The sequence below is a fragment of the Cnephaeus nilssonii genome (genome assembly GCF_951640355.1).
Source record: "Cnephaeus nilssonii genome assembly, chromosome: 7".
NCBI classification, from domain to species: Eukaryota; Metazoa; Chordata; class Mammalia; order Chiroptera; family Vespertilionidae; genus Cnephaeus; species Cnephaeus nilssonii.
In genome coordinates this window covers 37740601-37767199 of record NC_137078.1, presented here as the reverse complement: position 1 = coordinate 37767199, position 26599 = coordinate 37740601, and the positions used below count along the sequence as shown (strand labels likewise).

Here is a 26599-nt window from a genome sequence, read left to right as displayed (position 1 = left end):
GTGGAACTGCCTCTAGTACATGGAAGAATTTTTTTAAAAAAATATATTTTATTGATTTTTTACAGAGGGGAAGGGAGAGGGATAGAGAGCTAGAAACATCGATGAGAGAGAAACATCGACCAGCTTCCTCCTGCACACCCCCCACCGGGAATGTGCCCGCAACCAATGTACATGCCCTTGACTGGAATCGAACCCGAGACCCTTCAGTCCTCAGGCCGACACTCTATCCACTGAGCCAAACCGGTTTCGGCATGGAAGAATTTTTACATTCAAATTAATCTGAGCAAAGATGAACGAGTAAAATAAAAGGAACTTGTCTCCATATGTAGAAGAGTCTTAGAGACATTACATTTCCCCCCACAGGTGAAGGAGGACAATGAAAAAGAAAGTTTTCTTTTTTTCCATCATTACAAAAAGTTTTCTAACCAAAATCCTTTCTGTTCTTATTACAACCACACTAGTTCAAGATCTAAGACTTAAACTAGTATTTTATGCAGGACTGATTGACTAAAGATAGAATGGGAAACTGTTTAAGAGCTTAATGCAATAATACAAGCAAAAGTTGCATCATTGTCCTTTTGATGTTTAATGTCACAAGGTGATAAATTCTTTTTAGGATTTACTATCTCAAAAAGTTTGGTTTTAGGAAAGAATTATACTCATCTAAAAAGTTTTTGGGCTTCATTTTATTCAATAGTTATGTAACTAATTCCATTCGCTGCTTCAAACTCTTGAGTTAATAATGCTAATTACAATCCTATGTAAACCTAGGTGACTGAAATATTTACTTCTCCCCCCTCCTATGTACCAATGATTTTATTTTATATTATAAGCAAACATATACATTATTGTATGAAAGACTTTTTCTTTCTTTAAAAAGGCGATTTTCTTTCTTTCAGATTTAGACCTTAATTTGGATTTGAATAAGTGCAAGCCACAGTGCTCTGCTCATGTAAAGGGCTTAATATAAATGGGTCAAGTGAATTTGTTGCTGGGTTTAAGGCAAAACCAGCAACGTTAAGCATAAATGTAAAAGCACATTCCTTCTAGAGTCCAAATGCTCCAAGTATTGAAATACAAGTTTGAGTATATCCAACATCTTACAATGCCTTTCAGGCACCAGGCACTAGAATATGTCTACGTGCACTGTGAGCAGCCAGAGGAAGTTACAACAGGTAGTAGTTGTTCATGAATCCAGGGTTGTTTTTACAGTTGCAAAACCCAGATCACTCAGCAATAATAAAATCAACTTTTATGCCAGGCATTGGTCTGAGTGCTTTCTATGCAGAATCTTAGGAAATATTCCTTCCCATAACCCTATGAGGAAGGCATCACTTTTATTCCCTTTTTATGGATGAGGAAGTTGAAGCTTAGTTACAGTAATAACATACTCAACTGCCATGGCCAGCACTTGGCATAGCTAGAATTCAAAGTCAGACCTGTTGACCTCTTAGGTTGGATAGTAAATGAAATACTTTTAATCTGAGTTAGTTCAAATTCTTTTGGAGAGCAGATAAAGTATAAATTACTTTCTTTTCAATAAACTAATTCATGTTGAATATTTTGTGGCTTTCCAATTTAAAGTGAAAACACAATTAATGAAAACTGTGCTATTTCTTTTTATCATTTCATGAAATGAGTTGCACATTTAGACCAAATATAAGAAAAATGATCTCAAAACCTCAGAGTATAGGAGCTTAAGAGCCTGGAAAATTTATAAAATTTGGTATATACAAAAGGTTTTCAAGTTCAGTGGCATATAGCTTCATTGTAATAGAATCTTAAAACATTTAAAACTATTTAAAATGGTTATAATTTTTGTCTGAATAAATTATGCTTTATAAAATTTAGTATTAACATTATAGTTTTTTTGAAGAAAAATTAGTTATACATAAAATGTTATCATGCTTGTAACTTTCTATTTGTATGTCATATCAGAATTACAATAGCTTCAGGTAACACTTTTGGAGACAGAATTATTGGGAATCTAAGCTGTGTGACTTCAGACAAGTTAGTTAAAACTTTCTAAGTCTTCGTGTCTTTAAACATGGAGCTGAATGCTTCTACAAAAGCATGTTTGAAAGTGCCAGGCATGTAGTAGACCCTCAATTAATATTATTTTCCTTCTTTACTTCATTTCAGTATATTCTAAAGTGGCAAATAATCCTGATGGCATCGACAGTTTAGAAATCTCATTTTTTCTCAAGTAAAAAGGGAAACTAAAATGTTACTCAAAGGAACACAGGTTACATATATGATTTCAGTGTTTTATTACACAACAGAACAGATGACAGCAAATTCTATGTTTAAGAGAATACTTACAACAACTGGCTCCATAATCATGTAAACACAGTCACATGTAAGGTCAAGGACCTAAAAGTTCAGATGACTGTAGAAAACACTGACATTATGAAAGTCATTTTTTCAAAGATAAAATGCTGATATGGCTTCGACACCAATCTTTTCTCTGTAATTCTGATATAACTTCACACATAAGTTTCTATATATTTGAAATTATGAAAACCTTTACAAACCTAGCAAAGACACGTCAGCAATGATGAAGTAGCCTCCATCAGGAACTACAGGTTTTAGGCCAACACTTTCAAGTAAATGTGCCATCCGATCTCTTTTTACTTCCAACTCCTTTGGCAAAGAATTAAAGTAACACTCTGGGTCATCCATGCGCTTCATGTCAGTCCAAAAAGCTTGAGCCAAAGCTTCCTGTATGTTAAGATTAAAAAATGTGAAAAGAAAATATGGTAACGTTATTTATTACTGAGTTTAATAAATAAAGACTGAGTAATAATATTATTGGCAAAAAGTCATTCAGGAAATTACAGCTGAATTCCTGTGAACCTATGTTAAACTCTACAGATTAATGGAAGAATCAGTTATACGTAAATGATTAAATCTAATGTGAAGAATTGAGAATAAGCCATGAAATTTCCAAATTGAAAGAGATATTATGTAAAGATGACATACTTGGAAATGAAAAGACATGTTATTTTCTATTGAGGTGAGCTGTAGAATGACTTGTTAGATCCAAGCCTAAAAGATGACTGAGAAATGATGAACTAGCCAGCCTTTCCTATTACCTTGGAGGACGGAGTGGAAATGAAAACTGATCCGCTGTGTTGTTCCTGAGGTGTGCAAGTTCCTGTCCTAATCATGCGTATCCCCCAAAAGTGGTCTAAGGCCACAGGGGTTAGAAACAAGTTTCTCGGGCATGTGAGTGGCTTCCCTATCCTTCTTCAGGAAAGTCAGACACAGGGGAGAAATTGGGCCCACAGAAAAGCCAATGCTGTTAGGCCAGGGTCTGAGAGGCAATAGGTCAGGATCAGATACACATGTCTGACTCAGAGCATGTTTAAAGAACATGGACCTATCCACGCAGGAGGGCCAAAGCGTGGTGGGCAAGTGTGAACTGGGACAACGCAGAAATTTTGGTTCTCAGAGCCAACCAGGAGATCTAAGCAACTAAGCAAGAACTTGGGATAGTTAAGAGATAGGGCAGCCGAAACCGGTTTGGCTCAGTGGATAGAGCGTTGGTCTGCGGACTGAAAGGTCCCAGGTTCGATTCCGGTCAAGGGCATGTACATTGGTTGCGGGCACATCCCCGGTAGGGGGTGTGCAAGAGGCAGCTGGTCGATGTTTCTCTCACATCGATGTTTCTAGCTCTCTGTCCCTCTCCTTTCCTCTCTGTAGAAAATCAATAAAAAAAAAAAAAAAAGAGATAGGGCAGAGCAAAGTGGCCAAATTTTAAGGAAATTAATCACAAGTGATATCAAGAACTAAAGGACACATTGAATTACTCAGTAAATTATCTGAGCTATGTTAAAATTGGAATTGTGATGAATGCTGGGGCTATAATGATAAACAAGATAAACATGGTCCTTGCCTTTATGAAGCTTCCAATTGGTGTGTATTGATGAGGGCAAGGAGAGAGATGAGACAGAAACAATTGATTACAGGATGTGATTTGTTCTTCTGGAAGAACTGAGAGAAGTCTAGTGTCATTGAGGGTTAGCAAGATAGATAACATGGCAAGAGATGATAGAGAGACAGAGAAGGGTTAAATCACAGAGAACACTGCATGCCAAAAGAATTCAGCAGGAAAAAAAATAATCATTCCCCAGTACTGAAAAACAAACAAACAAAACTTGGATAAATAAGGATAGGTTGCTTCAGCCTAGGAATCTGTGGTTCTGCTAGAAACTTGGGCTAGTTTCCAAACATGTTTGTCTGAAGGCATGGGAAAAAAACAGGCCACTTCGCTGAATGGAGAATAAGATGGTTCTGAAAAAGGTGTTCTGGATTCTTAGCTGAATCTTCCTTTTCCTTAGCAACTTATTCATTCCCATATAGCATGAGAGATTGCCATAGAAAATTCAAAGCTCAGGAGACATAAACATCTCTCCTAACTAAAATTATACTGGACTCCTCTCTCTCATAATCCACGTGTGATCCATCGGCATCTACCTTCAAAATATATTCAGAGCCCAATCCCTTTTCACCACTTCTATCGTCCCCATATTGGTTCAGTCCACTGCTGTCTCTCTCCTCGATCACTTCAACAGTCTTCTCCCACTCAGCTAAGCACCCAGAGTCCCTCTGATAACACAAGTTAGATCATGTCACTCATGTGCTCTAAGCTCTTCAGTGGCTTCCTACCTCATTCAGTCTTTACAGAGACAAACATGCCCCTACTTGATCTGGCTCCCAGCTACCTCTGATTGATCTCCTCCTACTCTTACCCCTTAATCATCCTATTTCAGCCTCTACGCTTTTTAAGGATATAAACATGACAACCAGGCTTCCTGACCCCAGGGCCTTTGCACTTGTTCTTTCAGTTTGGAGGGTTCTTCTCTGCGTAACCATGTGACTGCTTATCCTCCTTCAGTTCGTAGCTCAAATGTCCCCTTCTCAGTGAGGCTTTCAAAGATCACTTAACATTGTATATTCTCCCCCTTAGCACTTTTATATCTTCCCTTTTCACTACTTTATTTTTCTCCATTGCATCTATCAATATCTGACATATTATATTATTAAAATTTTTATTTATTATCTGTGTCTCCCCATTAGACTGTAAGGTCCATGAGAGCAGGAATTTTTAGCTGCTGTATCTCTAATACTCAATAAATATTTGTTGAATAAGAGAATGGATTTATTTTCAGAGGATGAGTTTAATACTATATAACAAAAGCAAATGACAGAATTAGCCTTTATCATGGTCTTACTTTAGAGTCACTGGAAAGAAATTGTAAAATATATATTTTTTTCTTATTCAGCAGGCATTTATGACAGGAAGCAAAAAAGTAAGTTTACCATAGTCAACATATTTTACTCTTTGGCCTTTTAACTGCCTTCCAGAAAAATAAATTTTTTTTCAGTGTTCTGATTATTCACAGAATGATGGTATGTGGATCCCTGTTTTATAAATATTTAAAAAAATAGAAACAATATAGAAAAAAGATATACATTAAAAATTCCTTCACCTATCCATGTCCCTAGCCATTAATTTCATACCTACAACAGCCACTTTTATTAGTTTCATCATGGATCCTTCCAGAGAGCCTTCAAACATGCAAGAGAACAGTTTTCCCCTTTCTTATACAAAACTAGAGGCCCAGTGCACGAAATTCATGCATGGGTGTGTGTGTGTGTCCCTCAGCCCAGCCTGCACCCTCTCCAATCTGGGACCCCTCGAGAAATTTCCGACTGCCCGTTTAGGCCCGATCCCCCTAAATGGGCAGTCGGACATCCCTCTCACAATTCAGGACTGCTGGCTTCCAACAGCTCGCCTGCCTGCCTGCCTGATTGCCCCTAACTGCTTCTGCCTGCCAGCCTGATCACCCCCTAGCCACTCCCCAGCCAGCCTGCTCGACGTCTAACTGCTCCCCTGCTGGCCTGATTGCTCCTAACTGCCCTCCCCTGCCAGCCTGGTCACCCCTAACTGCTTTCCCCTGCCAGCCTGGTTGCCCCTAACTGTCCTCCCCTGCAGGCCTGGTCACCCCCAACTGCCCTCTCCTGCTGGCCCGGTCACCCCTAACTGTCCTCCCTTGCCAGCCTGGTTGCTCCCAACTGCCCTCCCCTGCTAGCCCGGTCACCCTTAACTTCCCTCCCTTGCAAGCCTGGTCCCCCCCAACTGCCCTCCCCTGCAGGCCTAATTGCCCCTAACTGCCCTCCCTTGCAGGCCTGGTCCCTCCCAACTGCCCTCCCCTGCAGGCCCGATTGCCCCCAACTGCCTTCCCCTGCCAGCCTAGTCACTCCAACTGCACTCCCCTGTAGGCCTGATCACCCCCAACTGCCCTGCCCTGCAGGCCTGATCGCCCCCAACTGCCCTCCCTTGCAGGCCTGGTCCCTCCCAACTGCCCTCCCCTGGGGGCCATCTTGTGGCGGCCATCTTGTGTCCACATGGGGGCGGCCATCTTGTGTGTTGGAGTGATGGTCAATTTTCATATTACCTCTTTATTATATAGGATGTAGTGTAAATATATCTTGCTTTATTACTTTACATTATATTCTGGAAATTTCTCCATATCAGTAATTACAGAGCTTCCTCACTATTTCCCTTACTTTACTTTAAATTTTTAAACAGCCACAATGTTAGACCGAATAACGGCCCCCAAAGCTGTCCATGTCTTAAGACCCAGAACCTGTATATAAAAATGAACTTTGCAAATATGAATTAAGGGTCTTGAGATGGAGAGATTATTTTGGATTATCTGGGTCTAACGCAATGACAAGGGTCCTTAAAAGGGAAGGAAGGTGGCGGGAGGATATGTGTTGACAAAAGCAGAGGTTGGAGTGATGCGACCACGCACCAAGCATGCGAGCAGCCCCTGGAAGCTGGGAAAGACAAGGAACGGACTCTTCCTTCGGGCCTCCAGGAGGAACGCAGCAATGCCCACCCTGTGCGTTCAGCCCTGTAAGAAACATTTCCTTGGCTGACCCCTAGAACTATAAGTTAAAAAAAATTGTGTTGTTTTAAGCCACTAAGTTTGTGTTAATTTGTTACAGAGAAATAGGACACGAATACAGTCATAGCATATTTAAATGTTTGGCTAGATCATGGTTTACTACTTAAAACCAACTGCCTGTTGATGGATAACGACTATCCCTTAACTTCTGCAATAAATGGCTGTGTACAGACAGAGCTTCTTACGCGCACAGGAATAGTTATAGAGTAAATTTCCAGAAGGGAGATGCTGCTACATCGGGCATGTGCAACTATAGTTTGGCGTGGTGCTGTAATCCCACCAGCAAAGAAGGAGCGTTCAAAGTTAAAGCTTGATGTACTAAAAAACAACAAACTGTTCTTAATAGCAATGACTGTGTGTCTGCTCCTAAATTCCCAAATTATACCAGAAGCCCCGCTCAAAGAGGACATGAAGGAAATAATTAAGGCCATTCAAACACACAACATAAAGATAACACCTTCACTAAAAGACCGTGCCTCAACCCCGAGTTACAATAACACCTACCTGTAAAGGAGTTGCACAGGTATAGAGGCTGTTTTGTTGAACTGTCTGTAAATGTTTAATTAAATGATAAGGACCAATGGACCAGCCAAGCTGGAAAAGGAACAGATAAAAGCAAATTTTAAAAAATGAATCTAATTGTATGTATCAAATCTAATAGAGTAGATAAGCTTACTGCAATTATTAAGTATATTCAATTCAAAAATGTTCACACTATGAAAGTAGCTCAGTTTTAGAATCAGTTCAACACTTCTTTTTGTGCAAAAGTTTCCAAATGGAGTCACTAAACTCTGCTCTCAGAAGGTAAATAGTCCCTGCAATCATTATTATCTTCTTCTCTTCTAGTTTGCTACTTCTGATATTCTGCAGGTCTAAACTACTGTACCAAAGCTTGTTTGAACTACATATAGATTAAAGTAACTATGAATGAGGGCCTAAGGGATTCTTCCATTATTTGGTTCAGCAGGCATCTTTTTTTGTTTTAATTACTTTTTTATTTTGAGATAATTGTAGATTAATATGCGGTTGTAAGAAATAATATAGATTCCTTGTACTCTTGACCTAGTTTTACCCAATGGTGACATCTTGCCAATCAGGATACTGCCATTGATACAGTCAAAATATAGAACATCTTCATTATCACAAGGATCCCTCGTGTTGGCCTTTCGTGCCCATGTATACTTCCCTTCCCCCCACCCCGTCCGTATCTAGTCCCTGGCTTCTTAGCCATGTTTAGGAGACATGAGATTTGAAGATAATCAAGTTTCGACTGGATAAATTGTGCTTCAGAGTGCAGTGGCTAAGTGCATACATTTGAAAGTCAGCTTGCAAGCCCTGGCTTGAATTTATTAGCAGTGCAACCTTAGGCAAGTCCCTTAACTTCTCTGTACTTTTAGTTTTATTGTCTTTAAAATGGAGATAATAGATTATATCTACCTCATAACATGGTTATGAGAATGAAAGAAATATGTACATGTAAAGCATTAAGAATCCAGCACATAATATAAGTGCCAAAATATTGCTATTTGCATTTTTTATCCTTTTATTTGAATAGGCAGTAATCTGAACACTCTTTCCAAAGAAAATTGTGTCATTAGTTGGTTACTTATAAAATAAAAAATTACCTATGTTTTCTTACTTAAAAAGAAATGATTAGGTCCCAAAGAAAACAAAGGTCAATATGAAAGCTAAATGAGTAAATTATAAGCAAATAATCAGTAAGTATAAAAATGTGTAAACTAAATATATGTGCATTTAAAACACAAAAAATCTTGCAGCAACCTGGATGGAATTGGAGAACATTATGCTAAGTGAAATAAGCCAGTCAATAAAAGAAAAATACCACATGATCTCACTCGTTTATGGATAATAAAGAACATTATAAACTGATGAACAAAAAGACAGATACAGAGACAGTAAAGCATCAAACAGACTGTCAAATTACAGCGGGAAGGTTAGGGAGAGGTGGGGGAGATAAGAGATCAACCGAAGGACTTGTATGCATGCATATAAGCATAACCAATGGATGCAAAACACTGGGGGATGAGGGCATGTATGGGAGTGGGGTGTGGCAATGGTAAGATATGTATACATATAATACCTTAATAAAAAAAAAGAAAAAAAAAGAAAACACAAAAAATCTACAAGATATAAAGTACATGCCTATTGTTAAGCAATTAAATTCCTCATCTTACCTTCCAGCCAGTTACACTGAAAGTCTTTCCAGCACTTCCTATGGTTATTGTTCTCTCCCACATACCTGGAAAAGTGGCTGAACAGAAAAAAAAAAAGTTAAATAATTGCTTTCCAATCAATCTATATTTGGTATAATCTAAAAATATAAATGTATCATAGCACAGTCAGTATAGTTATAGGCTTTCAATAAGCTTTTTTAAAGACAATGTAACTTTAACTCAAGCACAGTTGAAAATGTTACAATGCTTGAAAATATTATAATATCACAGCAAAATAGTATGTAATAGATTGAATCATTTAAAGTAGCAAAATTATTGCCAGGGGCAGGAGTGGCAGAAGTGCCAGTAGGCAGTGTTCTGGGCTGGTTTGGTATATTGGTCACACAAGCTGTGGCACCCGGCACCCAGTGTTAATAGTAGCTGTGTGTTGAATATAATCATTCCGTAGCCCATTTTGGTTGTACTCCTGGCTGTTGTTTAGGTCACCTCTCTTCTGCTCATTTTCTTCTTGTTAAAAAATGTGTTTTTATTGATGTCAGAGAGGAAGGGAGAGGGAGAGAATCATTGATCGGCTGCCTCCTGCAGGCCCCCTACTGGGGATCGAGCCCACAATCCAGGCATGTGCCATGACCAGGATCTCCTGGTTCATAGGTTGATGCTTAACCACTGAGTCACACTGGCCAGGTGTCTACTGCCCATTTTCTGAATCTATATCTACAGAATCCTTAGGGCAACAATTCTAAAAATGTGGCCCCTACACCAGCAATATCAATACACCGGGGAACTTGTAAGAAAGGCAAGTTCTTGGTCTGCATCACAGACTTATTGAATCAGAAACTCTGGAGGTGGGGCCCAGCGATCTGTATGCCTGTGAGTGTATGCGTGTGTGTACGTATGTGTTTTGCTAACAGCTTTATTGAGATATCAATCCCACACTATATAATTCACTCATTTAAAGTATCCAATTCAATGTTTTGAGTATACCCACAGAGTTGTGCAACCATCACCACAATCAGTTTTAGAACTTTTTTTCACCCTAAAAAAAAGCTCCATACCTTTTAGATACCACCCTGTAATCCCCCCATGGCCAACAGCACTAGAACTTGTGCCCGAATGGAGCTTATCTAACACAAGTACTTTCTCCACAATTCACAACGGAGTCTTCCTGCACTCACAGTAGAAACATTAGATAGCACTTCAGCCCCAGGCTTTGGGGCCACTTTAAAAAGCAAAATGACCATTCAAAGGATGCTTGCTAATAGTAGGAGCTGCAACAAGAAGGCAAAGTGTTGCCTTGTTGACCTTAACTGGGAACATGCATACCAGGTGACCCCTCCGCCCAGGTCTGAGAAAGAAGCAGTGTAATGACTTGGGGGTTACAAATATATTTTAGTGAGTAGGTAAGTTCACAAATACAGATGCCACGGATACTGAGAAATGACATTAAAGGTTTCAAGTTGACTGATATCTTTAATAAAACCATTCATTCATTTATTCATCCACTTGTGAAACACTTATTAGCAGCGATCAGGCGCCAGGGATTAAGCTAGGTCTACAGGAAACAAAGACAAGAAAGATACAGTTCTTGTCTTCAGGGGGGTTAATGTCTAGTGGGGGTAGGAGATGAGTAAGACAACACTTGTAATACAGTGTGACACTGTAATAGCAATAGGCATGGAGTATTGTGCAAGGATAGAAGGCATTAGGGTGGCTCTCTCTATCCAGTAATGCTTGAGCTGAGACTTTAGGAAATGTTTGCCAGGCAGGGAAGCCGGAAGGAAGGTAAATTTTTGGCAAAGGGAATGCAGAGAACCAAGTCCTGGAGGTACAAAATGAAGAGTTTGTGAATTTTGCTGGACAGTGGTACATTATTTCTCTGTTAATCTTCTGAGAATGCTACCTACAACACTGCTTTTTGGATTCAATAATTTAGTTGTGAAGTTCTTCACATGCAATCCCACATTTTTTTTTGCTTGTTTTTTAGAGGCACAATAGATGCTCTTATATTATTCTAAGAGTGTTGGTACACACAATAGGAAAACAAATACCCATTTCTGGGGAGGGGAGTAAGCCGTTTTCTTTCTTGTTTAAAAAAATATTTTTATTGATTTCAGAGAGGAAGGGAGAGTGAGAGAGAGATGGAAACATCAATGATGAGAGAGGATCACTGATTGGCTGCCTCCTGCATGCCCCGTACTGGGGATTGAGCCCACAGGGGGGCATGTGCCCTTGCTGGAATTGCACCCGGGACCCTTCAGGTCCGCAGACTGACACTCCATCCACTGAGCCAAACCAGTTAGGGCTAAGCTGTTTTCTTAAAGTAATCTTCTCAAGCTTACTAAAATGTAAAGTAGCTAAAGAAATTTCCAGAATGAATGTATACATAGTTTCAGTCTATCATGAAACACCTGCCAGTATTTGTAAAGGTAGGAAAACAGTATAAGTCAGAAAAGTATAATTGTATTCTTTGTGGAGTATAACAAAAGCGAAAAGATAAATGAATATTCAAAGCGTCCATTCAAAGAAGGGATATCCTTATATTGTACATAAATAATTATAGCCCTTCAAGTTCTGAGACAGTTCTAGACTTCCAAAGTATTTCAAAGAACACCATGACACATGTGCCACTTCCTATTGGACCAGAGCAAATCTAAACTATGCATAATGCAGAGTACCACTTTCCTTATGTAATAATATATATCCAAAATCAGAAAGGCCTATTAGTAATAATATTTAGATAAAATCTTTGAAAATAAAAATTATCCAGATAAACAAACACAGTCCTAATATGTTTTCACTGTAAGTTACATATGACAGAAACTAAAGAGTACTCCTGTCAAATATAGGTTTCATACACATTATCAAATCTAATTTAGTATTTCAAAGGAGAGCTAATTTGATGGTGGCTATTTTAGCCATATAAAAGTGGATGTAAGCTGATCAGATAAATAGTTTACAAATAATTTTACACTAATTTCCCAAATCTTAATAGGTTAGTATACAAATATCAGTGTATTATTCTATCTCTTCTATAAGAGAGGTTTCTTTTGTTGACTGAAATGTCTTTTTTTACTGAAACCTGGAGATATCATTTGAATCAAGAATCTGATCCAATTGAAATAAAATCCACTCTTTCGATAAAAGGGACCCTAAGTAATTTAAAAACATCTAGATGTTCATGTCCTCTCAATCTCAGAGATTTGGGGGAGCCACAGAAGTTAATGTAAACAGATGACCACAGCACGGAGTGTGACTATAGTAACCAGAGACAAAAAATAAAAAATAAATTTTTGCAGATCTGATGATTTAAAAAACTATATCCAGTATCAGTAAGTTTAGCTTGCAGTTATAGCTGAAAGGCAACTGGTCTTTGCACTTCTCATTTAGGACCCATGATCCTTAAACCAGCCACAGCAGCTATAACAGTTACTCACAGGCAACTTGGGCTTCAATAGAAGTCAGATAAAGATCAGTGGCATGATGAAGAGCACCACACCAGGATAACGGCCTCTGTGCCATGAAGATGATGCTAATTTCATGATGTGTGGCTACAGAGCCTTATTGTGTTATATCAAAGAGTTCCTTTTGCACTCTGAAAATTGATGGAATAGCCATTTTGTATCTTTCTTGTAACAAAGGCCACTGTATTTGATAGAATGAGTTTTCATGCAACTGAATTACTCTCTAAATAATGAAATAGTGAATTCATTTTTTCCATGGTTTAACTTTATGGGCTGTTATAACAACTAAAAAATCTGAGTTAAAAATATATGTCTTGTTATCTCTAGCAAATAATATTATTAGTTACACTGTTACCATGAAGGGCTTCTAATATAACATATGGTTTAAATATAACACAGGTTTAAAAATAATTTCAAGTAATCTTTGAGACAATATTGCTAAATGGAGTTAACTAAAACTCTAAAGCTTTGAGTCATTCTCACATAGGCATGAACATGGTTTAGGATGAATATAAAATTACTAGAGGCCTGGTGCACGAAATTCATGCATGGGGGGGTGGGGTGTCCCTCAGCCCGGCCTGCACCCTCTCCAATCTGGGAACCCTTGGGGGATGTCCGACTGCCAGTTTAGCCCCACTCCCTGTGGGCCTGCACCCTTTCCAATCCAGGGCCACTGGCTCCTAACCACTCACCTGCCTGCCTGCCTAATGCCCCCAACTGCCCTCCCCTGCTAGCCTGGTCACCCCCAACTGCTCTCCCCTGCTGGCCTGATCACCCCTAACTGCCTCTGCCTTGGCCCCCACCACCATGGCTTTGTCCAGAAGGAAGCTGGATGTCTGGAAAATGGCCTGTTGACCCGGTCTAATTAGCATATTACCCTTTTATTAGTATAGATATTTATTCATTATGTAGATACCTCTCCCTCTCTGCTTAATCTAAACAAAACTTAGTAACTTTAACAAAATAATCTAATTAACTAAACAGAATTATTTTATTTAAAATAAATACTTATTTTCAATCAAATAAACTTAAAATCATTTAAAATAAAATAATTAAATACCAATTTAATAAAAAATTAATCTAAAAATATCTACCCAAAAGTTAATTGTCCATATTGGCTGGGATAGTTCAAATGGCCCAAAACAGAGGTCAGCAACAAGACAGGTGAAGGTGAACTCTGATGCAATTTTGACACAGAATCACAGTTTGCTTCTGGCTTTCTCTGTTTAACATACTACCTCCTAATTTGATCCTGATCAGCAGGCCTATAATTTCACTTGCCTTCAGACATTTGTGTCTTATAGACACTAAAACTTAGCAAGACTAAAGCATGAGTAGCAGGAATTTCCTTGGCTCAACTCTTCCCCACAGATCTGCTCCCCCGTCTCCATCTCCATCTCCATCTCCGGTAAAGGGCCTCATCACTGCTGAGTGGTCCAGGCTGGAGATCTCAGACTCATTCTTGCTTGTTCCCTTCCCACATTTTAACGATATACTCTGTGCTGTGGAGTTTCCCCTTCTAAACAGTAAGCGTTTATCATCTCCACTACCAGGGCATCTGGCTGACTTATGATCCTCACCTGCTGCTGGTTCTTACCTTTTTAAAACAAATCCAATCATGTAATCAATTCCCCTCCCTTGCCACACCTTTTGCAGTAATTCTCAAAGTGTGCTCACTGGTACTCTCTCTGGTGATCAAATTAATGTGTAGAACTTAAATCAACTAGGTTTTCCTCAACAAAATTGTATTAAGCACTTAAGATAAATGCTAGCACTTATCTGATAGTGAGTGCTACCAATTGTGAAACAAATGAGCATTTACTAAATGAATATTAATGCCAATATCAGAAAACCTCAAACGTGTTTATTTCAATAGCTCTTTGTTATGAAAAATATGCACAGAATTTTTATTCAATGATTTTTATACTGAATTCTAATTATTTAATTTCTGCCAGGAAAATTGCTTCTAGTTTCAGGGTGGAATGCAATATACCACTATTTCATGATGCAAACATTGTGGCTTCAAGGTGCTCTACCACTAACGTAAGTTTCAGAACCACTGACCTATAAACAATAATACATATAAATGGAGCCATTTTAAAATGGAGCCATAGTTGCCCTGTCAGAGGAACTGCCTTGCATGTCTTATGCCTCAAAAATTTTGGAATGGGCCGAAACCGGTTTGGCTCAGTGGATAGAGCGTCGGCCTGTGGACTCAAGGGTCCCAGGTTTGATTCCGGTCAAGGGCATGCACCTTGGTTGCGGGCACATTCCCAGTAGGGGGTGTGCAAGAGGCAGCTGATCGATGTTTCTCTCTCATCGATGTTTCTAACTCTCTATCCCTCTCTCTTCCTCTCTGTAAAAAATCAATATAATATATAAAAAAAATATTTTGGAATGGTAAAAACAGACAAAATAACCTTTGGACTGGGCTCAAGCAAACTTGTGTCCCAAAGAACTGTTTTCAAAGATAATGAAGAATTAGTTATTAAGACTACTGGACTAATGACTACTGAAAATGAAAACCGCTGTTTAAAATTAACATGCTATGTGTACCAATAGAAATGCCTTTCTTCTACTGATGTAAATACTCCCCTTCCCTTTCTCATCAATGCCCATTGCCTTTGTCTCCTAATAGAACATTATTGGGGCTTTCGCCTGAATTAATGATTCCAGAACAGCTATTCTTATTGATCTCAGGAAATGCTTGTTGTCTCTCATTTTGAAAGACCGTTTTATTTTTACACTCCTCAACAGTTTACTCTATTTTCATATATAAAGTCCCTCAGAATCACCCTACTTTCCCACTGTCATACCTGCCAGTCACTGTAACAAACCCTTATAAACCACTGATCTTTCTTAAATTTATCTTGATCTTTCATGCCTTTTTGCCACAGTACCGTAAGTTTATCTGATAGGGATTTTCTTCCTACTTCCATCTTTTGCCCACTCCTTTGTTGAGCCCCACAAACATTTGCTTTCCCCTCTATCTCTACAGCAGTTTGTAATGCACCATAGGGGTGATTATGATGCTGGAAATATATATTTATATATAAGTGCACTTTTTTATTATTGGTTTCTGCCATAGTGATTTTAGTTATCCTTCCTTTAACCTTTTCATACCTCCTCTTCATTTATTCAACAATTAATTTCTGATCGTCTACCATGCGCAAGACCCTATACTGGGAACAGAGGATTCAGACACCCAAACAAACAAAAATCCCTTCCTTCTTGTAGAAGTAAAATACATAGACCCTGGTATTTGCTATGGAGGAAAAATCAAAACAGAACAGAAAAAGGACAAACCAAGTGCTGAAGGAGAGGTGTTACTGTGGCCCTAAAAATTGACACCTGAATAGAGACCTGAGGGAGGTGAGAGACTGAACTCTGTGTACCTCGGAGGGAAAAGTGTTTTCATGCATAGGAAGGGCAAGTGCAAAGAGTTCATATAAATTTGGTTACCCCAGAAGACAGCATGGCCTTTGGGAGATGGCCCAGTCAAAGTGGCAAAGTCCTAGGCAAGGGCCAAGCAGCATTAGCTCACTGTAATTTCTTCTCGTTGACCTGGCGACTTGGTCGGCAGAGACCGTCCAGTTCAGGAACAAGTAAACTCCTGTGTTTTATGTACCGAGTTAGAGCTGGATTCTTGATAAAAAGGCATGGATATAGGCAGTACTGCTTCTCTGGTTTCGTAGTGTTCTAGTGTGATCCAAAATCTCTCCCCTTCAGTATTGCACTGTCTGTCCTTCAATCTGCTCATTAACTCATTCAAGCACCATTTATTCAAATCTCATGTGTAAGTACTCCTACGACACCCACTACAAAGATGGTGTTAAAGCTGTTCTGGGATCCGTCCCATTCGGTTGTTGCACACACGCCCACACACATTTAGGTTTGTAACTCTACATAAAGATCAGTACCTATTTTTAAATGCTTATTTCCAGTATATACAAGCCATTCATAAACCTCATCACTGATGCAGAGTGTGTCATATTTGATGCAAAGGTCAGCAATTAGCTGGAGTTCTTCTTTGGTGTACACCTATGCATATTAAAGGAAACAAGAGCAGAGCAATTATTCTTCACCGTGTGAGAAAACGATGGATCAGAAGACTGTATAAAGGGATCAAAGACTCACTTACTTTGCCAATGGGGTTATGTGGAGTATTTAGTATAATAGCTTTGGTTTTGGAGTTAAATTTACTTGCCAGTTCTTTGGGATCCAATGTCCAGTCAGAACTAGACCATTTTTTCCCATCAACAGGTTTCTAAGCATGAAGAATGAAGATGTGATTTAATTCAATTAATTCATGTTTGCTGTCTTACAAATAAATAACCTAATAAAGAAAAAAATGTCAGAGAAAGGAGTGGCAAATGTAACTGAATAAATGACTAACCAAGAAAATAAATAAACAGAAATAACTAAGCTTTCGTTCTGCTTTAAGAGCCCATGAGAGCTTGAGTTTCACGCTCACACCTGTTAAACAGAAAAAATGGACTCTGTCAACATTAACAGCTGTTACAATGCCCATATTCCTTCAAAGGAGCCAGAGACAACTATGGTTAACATTTCTCATACTACTAAGACTAGCAGAAGAGTCTGTGATTCACCTTAGTATATTAGTTATTTTAAAAAGATTTAAAAAAAGACAATGGTACTATATGATATTCCTAAAGATAAAGAATTCAACAAGCATTGATTGAGCACCCAGCATTGCCCTGCACTGCTAGTCACTGGGGAGCAGTGCTAGAAAAATGAGTCAGAAACGGTCTCTAATCTGGTTGTGCGCCATCAGTGGGGGAGACGAATGACCACAAAAGATAATATTACATACAATGTGGATGCTAACACAACAGAAACACATGGCAAACACATGATAAATTAATAAAAGTTCCCCCTGAACGCCAGTTGTTAACGTCAGTCAGAGTAGAGATAATATAGTAAATCCCCAAATGTAATCAAAGTGGGAACTTTATCGGTGACAAAGTAATTGGTCTTTTCAAACTTCTTAAAGCATGTGAATGGTATTGGTGAACTTACAGATCTTAAAGAAATATAAACAGGGGTTGCTCCAGCCATTTTCACCATGGGCTCATAGCAGTCATAGAAAGGCACGATTATTATGACCTGAAATACACCCAAATAAGAACACATCATATCAATCATTGACTCATTTAACAAATATCGTGTAACCGCTGTGTGGGAGGCACCATACTATAAGCTGAGATGCAGCATGAAGCTAACGTCCGTCCGAATGGAAGAGACCATGGGGATAAACTCATCGGAAGCCTTCACTGGAGTCGTTGAGCTCTTAGGGAGATCAATAGAAAGGTTCTCAGCGGGGACCTGGGAATTGCATGCAGTTTTATAGGAGCGTAAGTAGAGTTTTGAGGGGAAAAGGGCCACAGCTCTCATCACATTCTCAAAGGGATGTTCCAGCCAAAAACATTAAGAGTTTATTTAAATTTCAAGTTAGGAAATAAAATGTCAGATGGTGGCAGAAGCCAGACTATAAAGAAAGAGAACACTGCAATGCTCTCGGTGGTGCAGTACTAATTTATAAGTATTATCTTGAAAGTAAAGATTTTCCCTTTCCTCAAAAGCATCCAGAAACAAAGAGTGGATACAGGGAGACCAGTTAGGATGCTATTGTTACTGTCTGATACCACATTTCCCCTGCCAGGTGACATATCTGGATTTCGTCTTTTTGTCCCAGTCCCTGGTATGTATACTCCGGGTCCCTCTGCCCCTGTATGCTCTCTCTCCATCACTCAGGGGCTGGATTTCAGGTCAGTGGGCCAATCCAGCCAGCCCAGTCAGCATCCCTCCCACAATCTGCCAGCCTGAATCTAGCATCCGGACCCTTTGCTTTTCTATAAGGAGAGTTTGAACACATAATTTGTAACCATTATATACATTCAAATGTTCTTTCTATCTTTTTTAAACCTAGCAATATTTCACAAAAATTTCATATAATTATAGTTTTAGTATTTATTGTTTTAATGGCTATTTGAGAGCCTATTGAGTTCTGGAGTAATTTTCTTATTGTTTGCTTGTATAAATAACAATGTTATGTCCATTTGTGAGTATGTGCAGTTTCTCTATTTTTAAAGAGTCTGTTGAATAAATTTAGATGACTGCTAGAGTAAAGGGTATAAGCATCTTTATGGTACTTTCCATATATAGTAACTGCTTTTGAAAAATCGGGCAAGAGCAATTTATAATTCCACAAGTTAATAGTAAGCTGTCTCGTTTAACGTTTTGTTGAGTAAATGGTTCCTAATTACTATTCTAAATTCACACTTTTTACTGTTTGTATTTCCAATGACATGAAATACCTGTCCAAGGCCTTTCTCTTTGGAATAAAAGAGGCCCTTACAGTCTAAAGGTCCTTCGTTTGTCCCAGTCATTCAATGCACATTGCGTACCTACTATACAATGTGCTATGTTAAGTGTTAGGAGGACAAAGAAATGGACCAGGAACAAGTTTTTAATTAGTCTGTGAAATTCTCAGGGACTAAGACGACCTATCTTTGTAACCCTGGTGAGAAACATAGTGAGAGCTTAGAAAAGGAAACATTTGGAGGCATGAAGGTAGAACTGAACGAATGTACTTGACGCTATTGACTGTGATTGCTTCTTGTTGACAATGGGACTAATTCCCCTCCCTCTTTAAAGAATATGTATTGAGCACTCACTATTTTTTAAAATGTTTTTATTAATTTTTTTCTTTTTCTTTTTTTTTTTTTAGAGAGAGAGGAAGGGAAAGGGGAGAGAAAGAGAGAGAGAGAGAGAGAGAGAGAGAGAGAGAGAGAGACACTGATCGGCTGCCTTCTGCATGCCCCTCCTGGGGATTGAGTCTGCAACCTGGGCATGTGCCCTGACCAGGGATCGAACCAGTGACCTCTTGGTGCATGGGATGATGCTCAATCCACTGAGCCACACCAGCTGGGCTGGGCGCTCACTATTTTAGGAGCTGGTAGTATAGCAGTAAACCAGTTCTGGAACTCAGTCGTCTGAGAGTCTTATAATAAACAAGAAAGTAAATGAAATAATTTTAGATAGTAATCAGTGTTATACAGACAATAAAATAGGTCAACATGATACAAAGTGACATGTCTGGTTTCAAAATATTAGATAAAGTGATCAGGGAAGAAAGACTAGAGAAGAGAAGGCCAAGGGCTGAGTAGCAGAGAAGGAGGCAGCAGCAAAGGATTAACTACATCAAAGCATAAGGAAAAAAATTCAACTATTTTATAGGATTAAAGGATATTTTTTATATCCAAGTTTGACGGTACTTCCTTTACATGTTCCCTTTAGCTTACTGTCTTGGAATTTGAGGTATAAAACCATATACACTGTAACTCAAAGTGATAGTGGTATTTTTTTAATGAAAAAGGTACAGATAAATTGCTAGGAGGGTTCAAACAAAGGAATTAGCAATATAGGTCATGGTGAGCATTTCTTTGTCTCCACCATAACCTAGATATTCTCACTACTGCCGATCACACTGCACTCCTCTTCTTTTGTTTACATGTCTATCTCCTTTACTAGACAGAGTTCCTTCCATGCATAAACTGCCTTTTAAAGATCTTCTCTCCCATGGTGCTTAGCACAGAGGAGATTCCCCAGCAATTTTTGAATAAATGAAAGAGGCTAGGAAATCCTGAAGCAGGGGTATTAGAATGATAATGGGGACATAGGAGTAGATCTGACTGAGCTCGGTGACAAAGTGGGTCTTGTACCACAGGACTAAACAGCAGAGAGATTCAACCTTCCTGTTACACATTACTCATGCCATGCTGCCAACAATATGGGGCGCAAAAGGACATGACCATATACTTGCTGATTAAGTTCAGATGAAAGATTATTTTAGTAGTGCAAACTAAGATTAATTTTCCCCATCATTTCTGGCCTCTTCTACCTGCCCTTATCTAAATAAGCATTAAAAATAAGAATAAAGTACATGCAACAAAATGGATGAATCTCACAGACAAAATGAAAGAAGCCAGATTCAAGAGTATATGCTATATGACGGTATTATATCCAGTTAAAGAGCAGGTGATAGAAGACAGAAGAGTGGGTATCTCTGGGAGAATATAGACTAGGAAGGGGCAAAAGGGTGCTGGAAATGTATTATATCTTCTTCTGGTTTGTGGTTACATGGAGATACACGCATAAACATATGTAAAAATTTGTTGAGCTGTACATTTAAGATTTGTGAACTTTACTGCATATGCATTATACTTCAAAAATAATAAAAAATAAAAAATATCATAAAAAAAGATTCAAAGGCAGGACAAATAATAATGATGAATTGGGTAATATGGTAATGTTAATACTTACTTCATCCCCCTCATCAATTAATCCTTGAATGGCATTAAAGAGAGAGCCATATGCTCCTACTGTCACAAGGATTTCTTTATTTGGATCGATCTGCTTTTGATACAGCTTTTCATATAAGCAGGACAGAGCTTTCACAAGTGGTGGATGACCCTGTTGAAGAAAAAAGAAGAAAAAAACCTTGATTATGAGAACTACTTCTTTGAAGTAATTTGGCTCTAAAATTGAAATTTAAAAAAAATCTGGGTTTTATAATTACCCAAAGAATACTTTTTTTTTCTCAAAGAATACTTTTAAATTGGCAGTTAATTAAAAAAATTTTTTTCCCTATGATCAGAGGGTTCTTACATGAATGGCCAGGAAGACTTGCTAAAACTTATTAAAAACTTAATGATTAAAAACTTCCTATTAAATTATTGCTTTTAGAACACAGAATTTAAAATTATTTGCTTTGATTAAAAATTGATTTCAACATCAAGTATTTTTTGACAATACATTTTGATAGTAATTAGATCACATTTAATGACTATTTTTGACAGTGATTAAATCATATTGAATAGAGTTGGATATTTTTCCTAGTTAAAATCAGCCAGGAACCAGCATTAACTATATCTCATCCCGTGATTCTGTTCTTCCAAGTTGCACCAGAACAGGTTATTCGAAACCAATGGACTAAGACGAGAGGAGAGAAATTCACCAAAAAAATGCACGTTAGAGTTGGCAACACATGTGAGGAAGAAGTGGAACCTTATTCACATTGAGAGCCAAGAGGGCAGTAGTTGCCTAGGAGAACAACTTGAACATGAGGACTGAGAGGACTGTAAATGTACCAAGTCTGAGACATGGGGAGGCCCGACTTCTTAGCTCCTCCTCAATCTTCTCTTCCATGTTCTGTTTCCTTCTCTCCTTCTCTTTCTTCCCCCTCCTATTCCCCCTTTTGTCTTCTTAGGTATCAAAGTCAATATTTATTTTTTTCTATCCAGCATTACTGCCTCTTTTTGCTTTAGGGGAACCACCTGGTTTTCTGTCACCTGTGAGAGTGTCTAAGTGCAGGTAACACGCTTTGCTTGGAAAGCACCTGGGCTTTAGAGGGATAAACTGGGTCAGGATGAAGGAGAAGAGGGAGGCTGGCTGGATACACCCCAGGCTTGTGAGGTAAAAAGGCCTGAGGTTCCTGTAAGTTGTCCACCCCAGTTCATATGAAGAAAATGAGTCATTTTTTTTTTTTGGTCAAAGTTGCATTTATTTGCCACCTTTTTATTCCTTTCAGAATATTGACTAGTATGCCCCAGACCCTCACTGTGTTAAAATCAATAAAAACAAATCTATAGCACATTTTTCATATTTTGAAATTAGGAGATATTATAATATTAGAGAAACTGGGTATAATTAATAATAGAGGAGTTAATAGAACATAGTAAAATAAAAAACAATAACGAGAGAAAAAGACGACATAAATTCAAAATAGACACAAATTGTGGAAAGAGCAAGAGAAGTTTGTCACCACTCTCAGAAATCCAAAATTTCCTTTTAATACCAGGTCTAACAAATTCTAGCAAAGCACGATTTGAAAGCAATTATCATTCTTTTCTTAGGATGATAAGGGTTTGTGTTTTTTTTAAAACATTTTTAATTACAAAAATAATTCATGCTTTATATAATAATTAAACTAGGCAAAGATATGTAAAGGAAAATTATGATTTCTCCTCATTATCACTTCCTTCCCTTCCCCAGAGGTGACTGATGTCCTCAGCCTGATGACAGTGCAACACCATCCCCAGTGCTTATACCAAGATAAAAACACGCACACATATGCACTCATATATGTCTATTAAATCTGGAAGATACCTAAATGAATGGGCATGGCTATGTTCTAATAACATTTATTTAAAAAGTCAGCAGTGCATCAGATTCAGCCACAGGCCATAGCTTGATATACGCTGCTATGAATCAATTTAGGTTGAATTATCATTTTGACAATATTTAGTCTTTTTTTAAAAAATTGTCACCCAAGGATGTTTATTGGTTTTAGTGAGAAAGGAAGGGGGGAGGAGGGGGAGGAGGAAGAGGGAGAGAGAGGGAGAGAGAGAGAGAGAGAGAGAGAGAGAGATCAATGTGTGAGAGAAAAAGCAATTGGTTGCCTCTCAGATTGAACACATAACCTTTTAGTATATGGGACAATGCTCCAACCACTTGAGCCACCCAGCCAGAGCAATATTTAGTCTTTTAATTCATGAACATCATTTATTTAGGTATTATTTAATATCTTTCAGGTGTGTAGTATAATTTTCAGTGTACAGATTTTACATTTTAAAAATTCAATTCTAAACATTTCATGGTTTTGGATGCTATTGTAAATGGTATATAAGAAATTTTAAATTTCCAACTGTTCATTTTTCATGTATATAAATATAATTGATTTCTGTATATTGGCCTTATGTCTTACAACCTTGTTCAATTTACTTAGTATGTTGCGGTAGCTGATTTTTTTTTCCTTTTTCTTTTTTTTTAGAATCTAGGAAATCTCTGGATATCCTGGGCATTTAAACACAGAAGGATGGGGGCTGGGCTGAGGTAGAGTAGAAGAAAGTACGTAGTTGGAAATAGAGGACAATTAAGAGGCCAGTGCTGAGGCTGCGTAGGTGGTAATGGGAAAGAAACACATGTCTCAGGAATACTCTCTCCCTCCCTTGTTGCCACAGGACCATTCTCCAACAACAGCAGAGGAAGGAAGGGCCAAGCAGGACCAAGGAGGAGCTGGAAGTAGGGGACAGCTCATCCTAGCAGACAAGGGAAAGGGAGGGGTTCCTTGGTTATCGGGTTGGGACAGTTGTTCCCAGAAAGCCAATTACATAGACGTCTGCTCATACACAATACAATATAAATTACAAGCTCACACCCCACTCGGTCCTCCTGTACTTACAAAGCCCCGGGTATACTGATTCAGGCTATCAATTGCTGCAATCTTTGATAATTCTTCCTTCACATATAGAGGAGGGGATATATCTGGAAGGCCTTGGCCAAGATTCACAACAGAGGGGTCTGCGGCCAACTTGGTAAATTCAATCCTAAGATAAAAAATACGAATATTAGAGATCAACCAAAGGACTTGTATGCATGCATATAAGCCTAACCAATGGACACAGACACCAGGGGGGGTGAGGGCATGAGTGTGGGGGATAATAGGGAATAATAAAAAATAATAATAAAATAAAAAATACTAATATTAATAAGCACTATAATTACAGAGCTAAATTTTTATACCTCATAATCTTATTATAAAACTGGAAAATAAGACCTGTTTTAGATTTTTCAAAAACGAATTCTCAACAAAAATGTTATCATCTACAAAATGACTTCATTTAATAAAAAGATAGCTGAACAAATAAACATGTTTCTTACAAATCTCAATTCCATGATACACATACTTTAATCATATAGATATTTTTCTCAATCATATCAGCCCTGCTAGGTTCTCTTATTAACTGCTAAAGACTTGAGCTAATAAGAAAAGTTCATGGATTAGAAGGTAAGTTCCATGAGGGTAGCAACCAAATTTGTTTTTTCTCTGCCTATTTTCAGTACCTGGCCCAGGGCTTGGCACATTTGTATGGACCATTGACTTCCTTCCATTTCCATTTAATGGATGAATTAAAATAAGTTGATTTATTCATTTGTTTATTGAGACAAGGCTAAAAATTCCCAAGTGGGGATAGAAAAATGGGTAGGAAAAAACAACAACTCACCAAAGTATTATTGTTGATTCTAAGGTACTCACCACACATTACTATCAAGGCCTTCAATTCGTTTTGCATTTTTAAATTTCGAAGACATTTTCTGAAAGGTATAAATATTAAAAAGGTGTTTAAATTTCTTTAATCAAAATTTAAAAATTCCAGAAATTCATGGGTAACTCTTTACCCAATTGTCAACCTAGAAATGACAATACCATAAATACAAATACTAGACTCCAACAAAAAAATTCTGAAGAAGAATTCATCTCCCATTTGCTGTCCTAAGAAGTGCTTTTTCTTACACACTTTAGATGTCTATAATCTCCCACAAGAACCAAAGTAGCATCCTTTCTTAAAAAATAAAACAACTTAACGGCCTGAAATGTACTAAAGAGAATAATGATAATAATAATAAAGTCAGTTTAAAAAATACCTTGAGTCTGAGGTTCATTTCAGGTAAGATGTACGAACAGTTTCACAAGTTAAGTTTCTCCTATGACACACAGGAAGCACTCAACAAATGGCTTTAAAACTACTTAATCAGTAGTTTCACAAAATAATAATAGCAACTAATGTAATTGACTGTGTATGTACCAGGCACTGTTCTGTTTTTACATAATTACCTCATGTAAAATTCACAACAGCTCTATGTAATGGTTCTATTAGTATCCATAATTTACATGTGAGGAAAGTGAGGTACAGAGAGGATAAGACCACATAACTTTACACATCTGCCCAAGTTTATAAAACTAATTACATTTAAACAGAAACAGATGCAACTCGGGATTTGAACCCAGGCAGGCTGATTCCAGAACACATACTCAGAACTATTCCTGTGAACTGTCTTTTTCGTAACCTGACCTTTTAAAGATATTATAAGAATGCTGCTTCTTTAAAAAATTATATTAGAATGCTGGCTGTGTGGCTCAGTTGGTTGGAATGTCGTCCCGAGCACCAAAAGGTGATGGGTTCAATTCCAGGTCAGGGTACATACCCCGGATTCACGTTCCATCCCCGGTCCGGGTGTGTGAGGGAGGCAACTGATCAAAGTTTCTCTCTCACATCAATGTTTCTTTTTCTCTCAAATCAATACAAAAATAAGAAAAAAATTATATTAGACATCAAATTAGGTCTATTACATTGAGAAAGATAGGGGTGTCATAGAAAAATATTCAAAGTTAAAAAACAAACAAACAGATAATAACTCACCAGAGGCCCCTTAAAAAAAAAGAAAAATATTCCAAGTTAAAATTATAGTACAGCATAACATTTTTTAGCTCTTTAGATTCTAGAATTAAGTTTATACTATCTCTCAAAAGCATTGAATTAGCTTTGAGTTCATTGTTAACAAGCTGCTGGAAATAAAAAAATGATTGGCAGCATATTTGCAAAGATTATCCTAATAGAATATTAAAGTAATTTTATTTCAATCTGTGGGGAAGATAATGATAATGGTTATTAAATAGACCATTGTTCTCATTCTATTCCCAATAATGGAGCCAAGAAAAATACCTTTTCACTCTCATATTTTTAATCTTTGAAACTCCAGTGAAGTAAATCACATGCAAATTCTCCAGAGGTTAATGTGCCTTCCAGAGGAGCATTATGATTAAGTACCCACACGCACATGATGCTATTCTAGAGGCTATAATTATAAAACTAAGAAGTCCCATAATGATAGAGAGAAAAAGATAGTTTAACAATTGTCCTTTGCCATCTCGAACAAATGTTTAAAACTTAGTAATTCATTCAGTGACTATAAACACAGAATACAGATTCATATATTAAAAAGTCAGCACAGTCTGCAGTAGATAATTTTGATACAATTTTACTTGAACTATTTAGATAAGTGAGGGAAAATGCACTTTCACATTGACTTTTCTTTA

General features: G+C 37.9%; 1 protein-coding gene across 4 annotated transcripts in view; it reads right to left on the bottom strand.

Moving 5' to 3' along the window:
- KYAT3 (kynurenine aminotransferase 3) overlaps positions 1 to 26599 on the bottom strand; it is a 65372-nt gene that overhangs the window by 11433 nt on the left and 27340 nt on the right. For all 4 annotated transcript variants that reach the window (XM_079777104.1, XM_079777105.1, XM_079777106.1 and 1 more), the window contains 9 exons: positions 24758 to 24816; positions 23903 to 24047; positions 20983 to 21132; positions 17677 to 17763; positions 16778 to 16903; positions 16557 to 16677; positions 9176 to 9252; positions 7485 to 7574; positions 2535 to 2721 (listed from right to left, as the gene is read on the bottom strand). In XM_079777104.1, the coding sequence (XP_079633230.1) occupies positions 2535 to 2721; positions 7485 to 7574; positions 9176 to 9252; positions 16557 to 16677; positions 16778 to 16903; positions 17677 to 17763; positions 20983 to 21132; positions 23903 to 24047; positions 24758 to 24816 (1042 nt within the window). The remainder of the gene's footprint in view (positions 1 to 2534; positions 2722 to 7484; positions 7575 to 9175; positions 9253 to 16556; positions 16678 to 16777; positions 16904 to 17676; positions 17764 to 20982; positions 21133 to 23902; positions 24048 to 24757; positions 24817 to 26599) is intronic.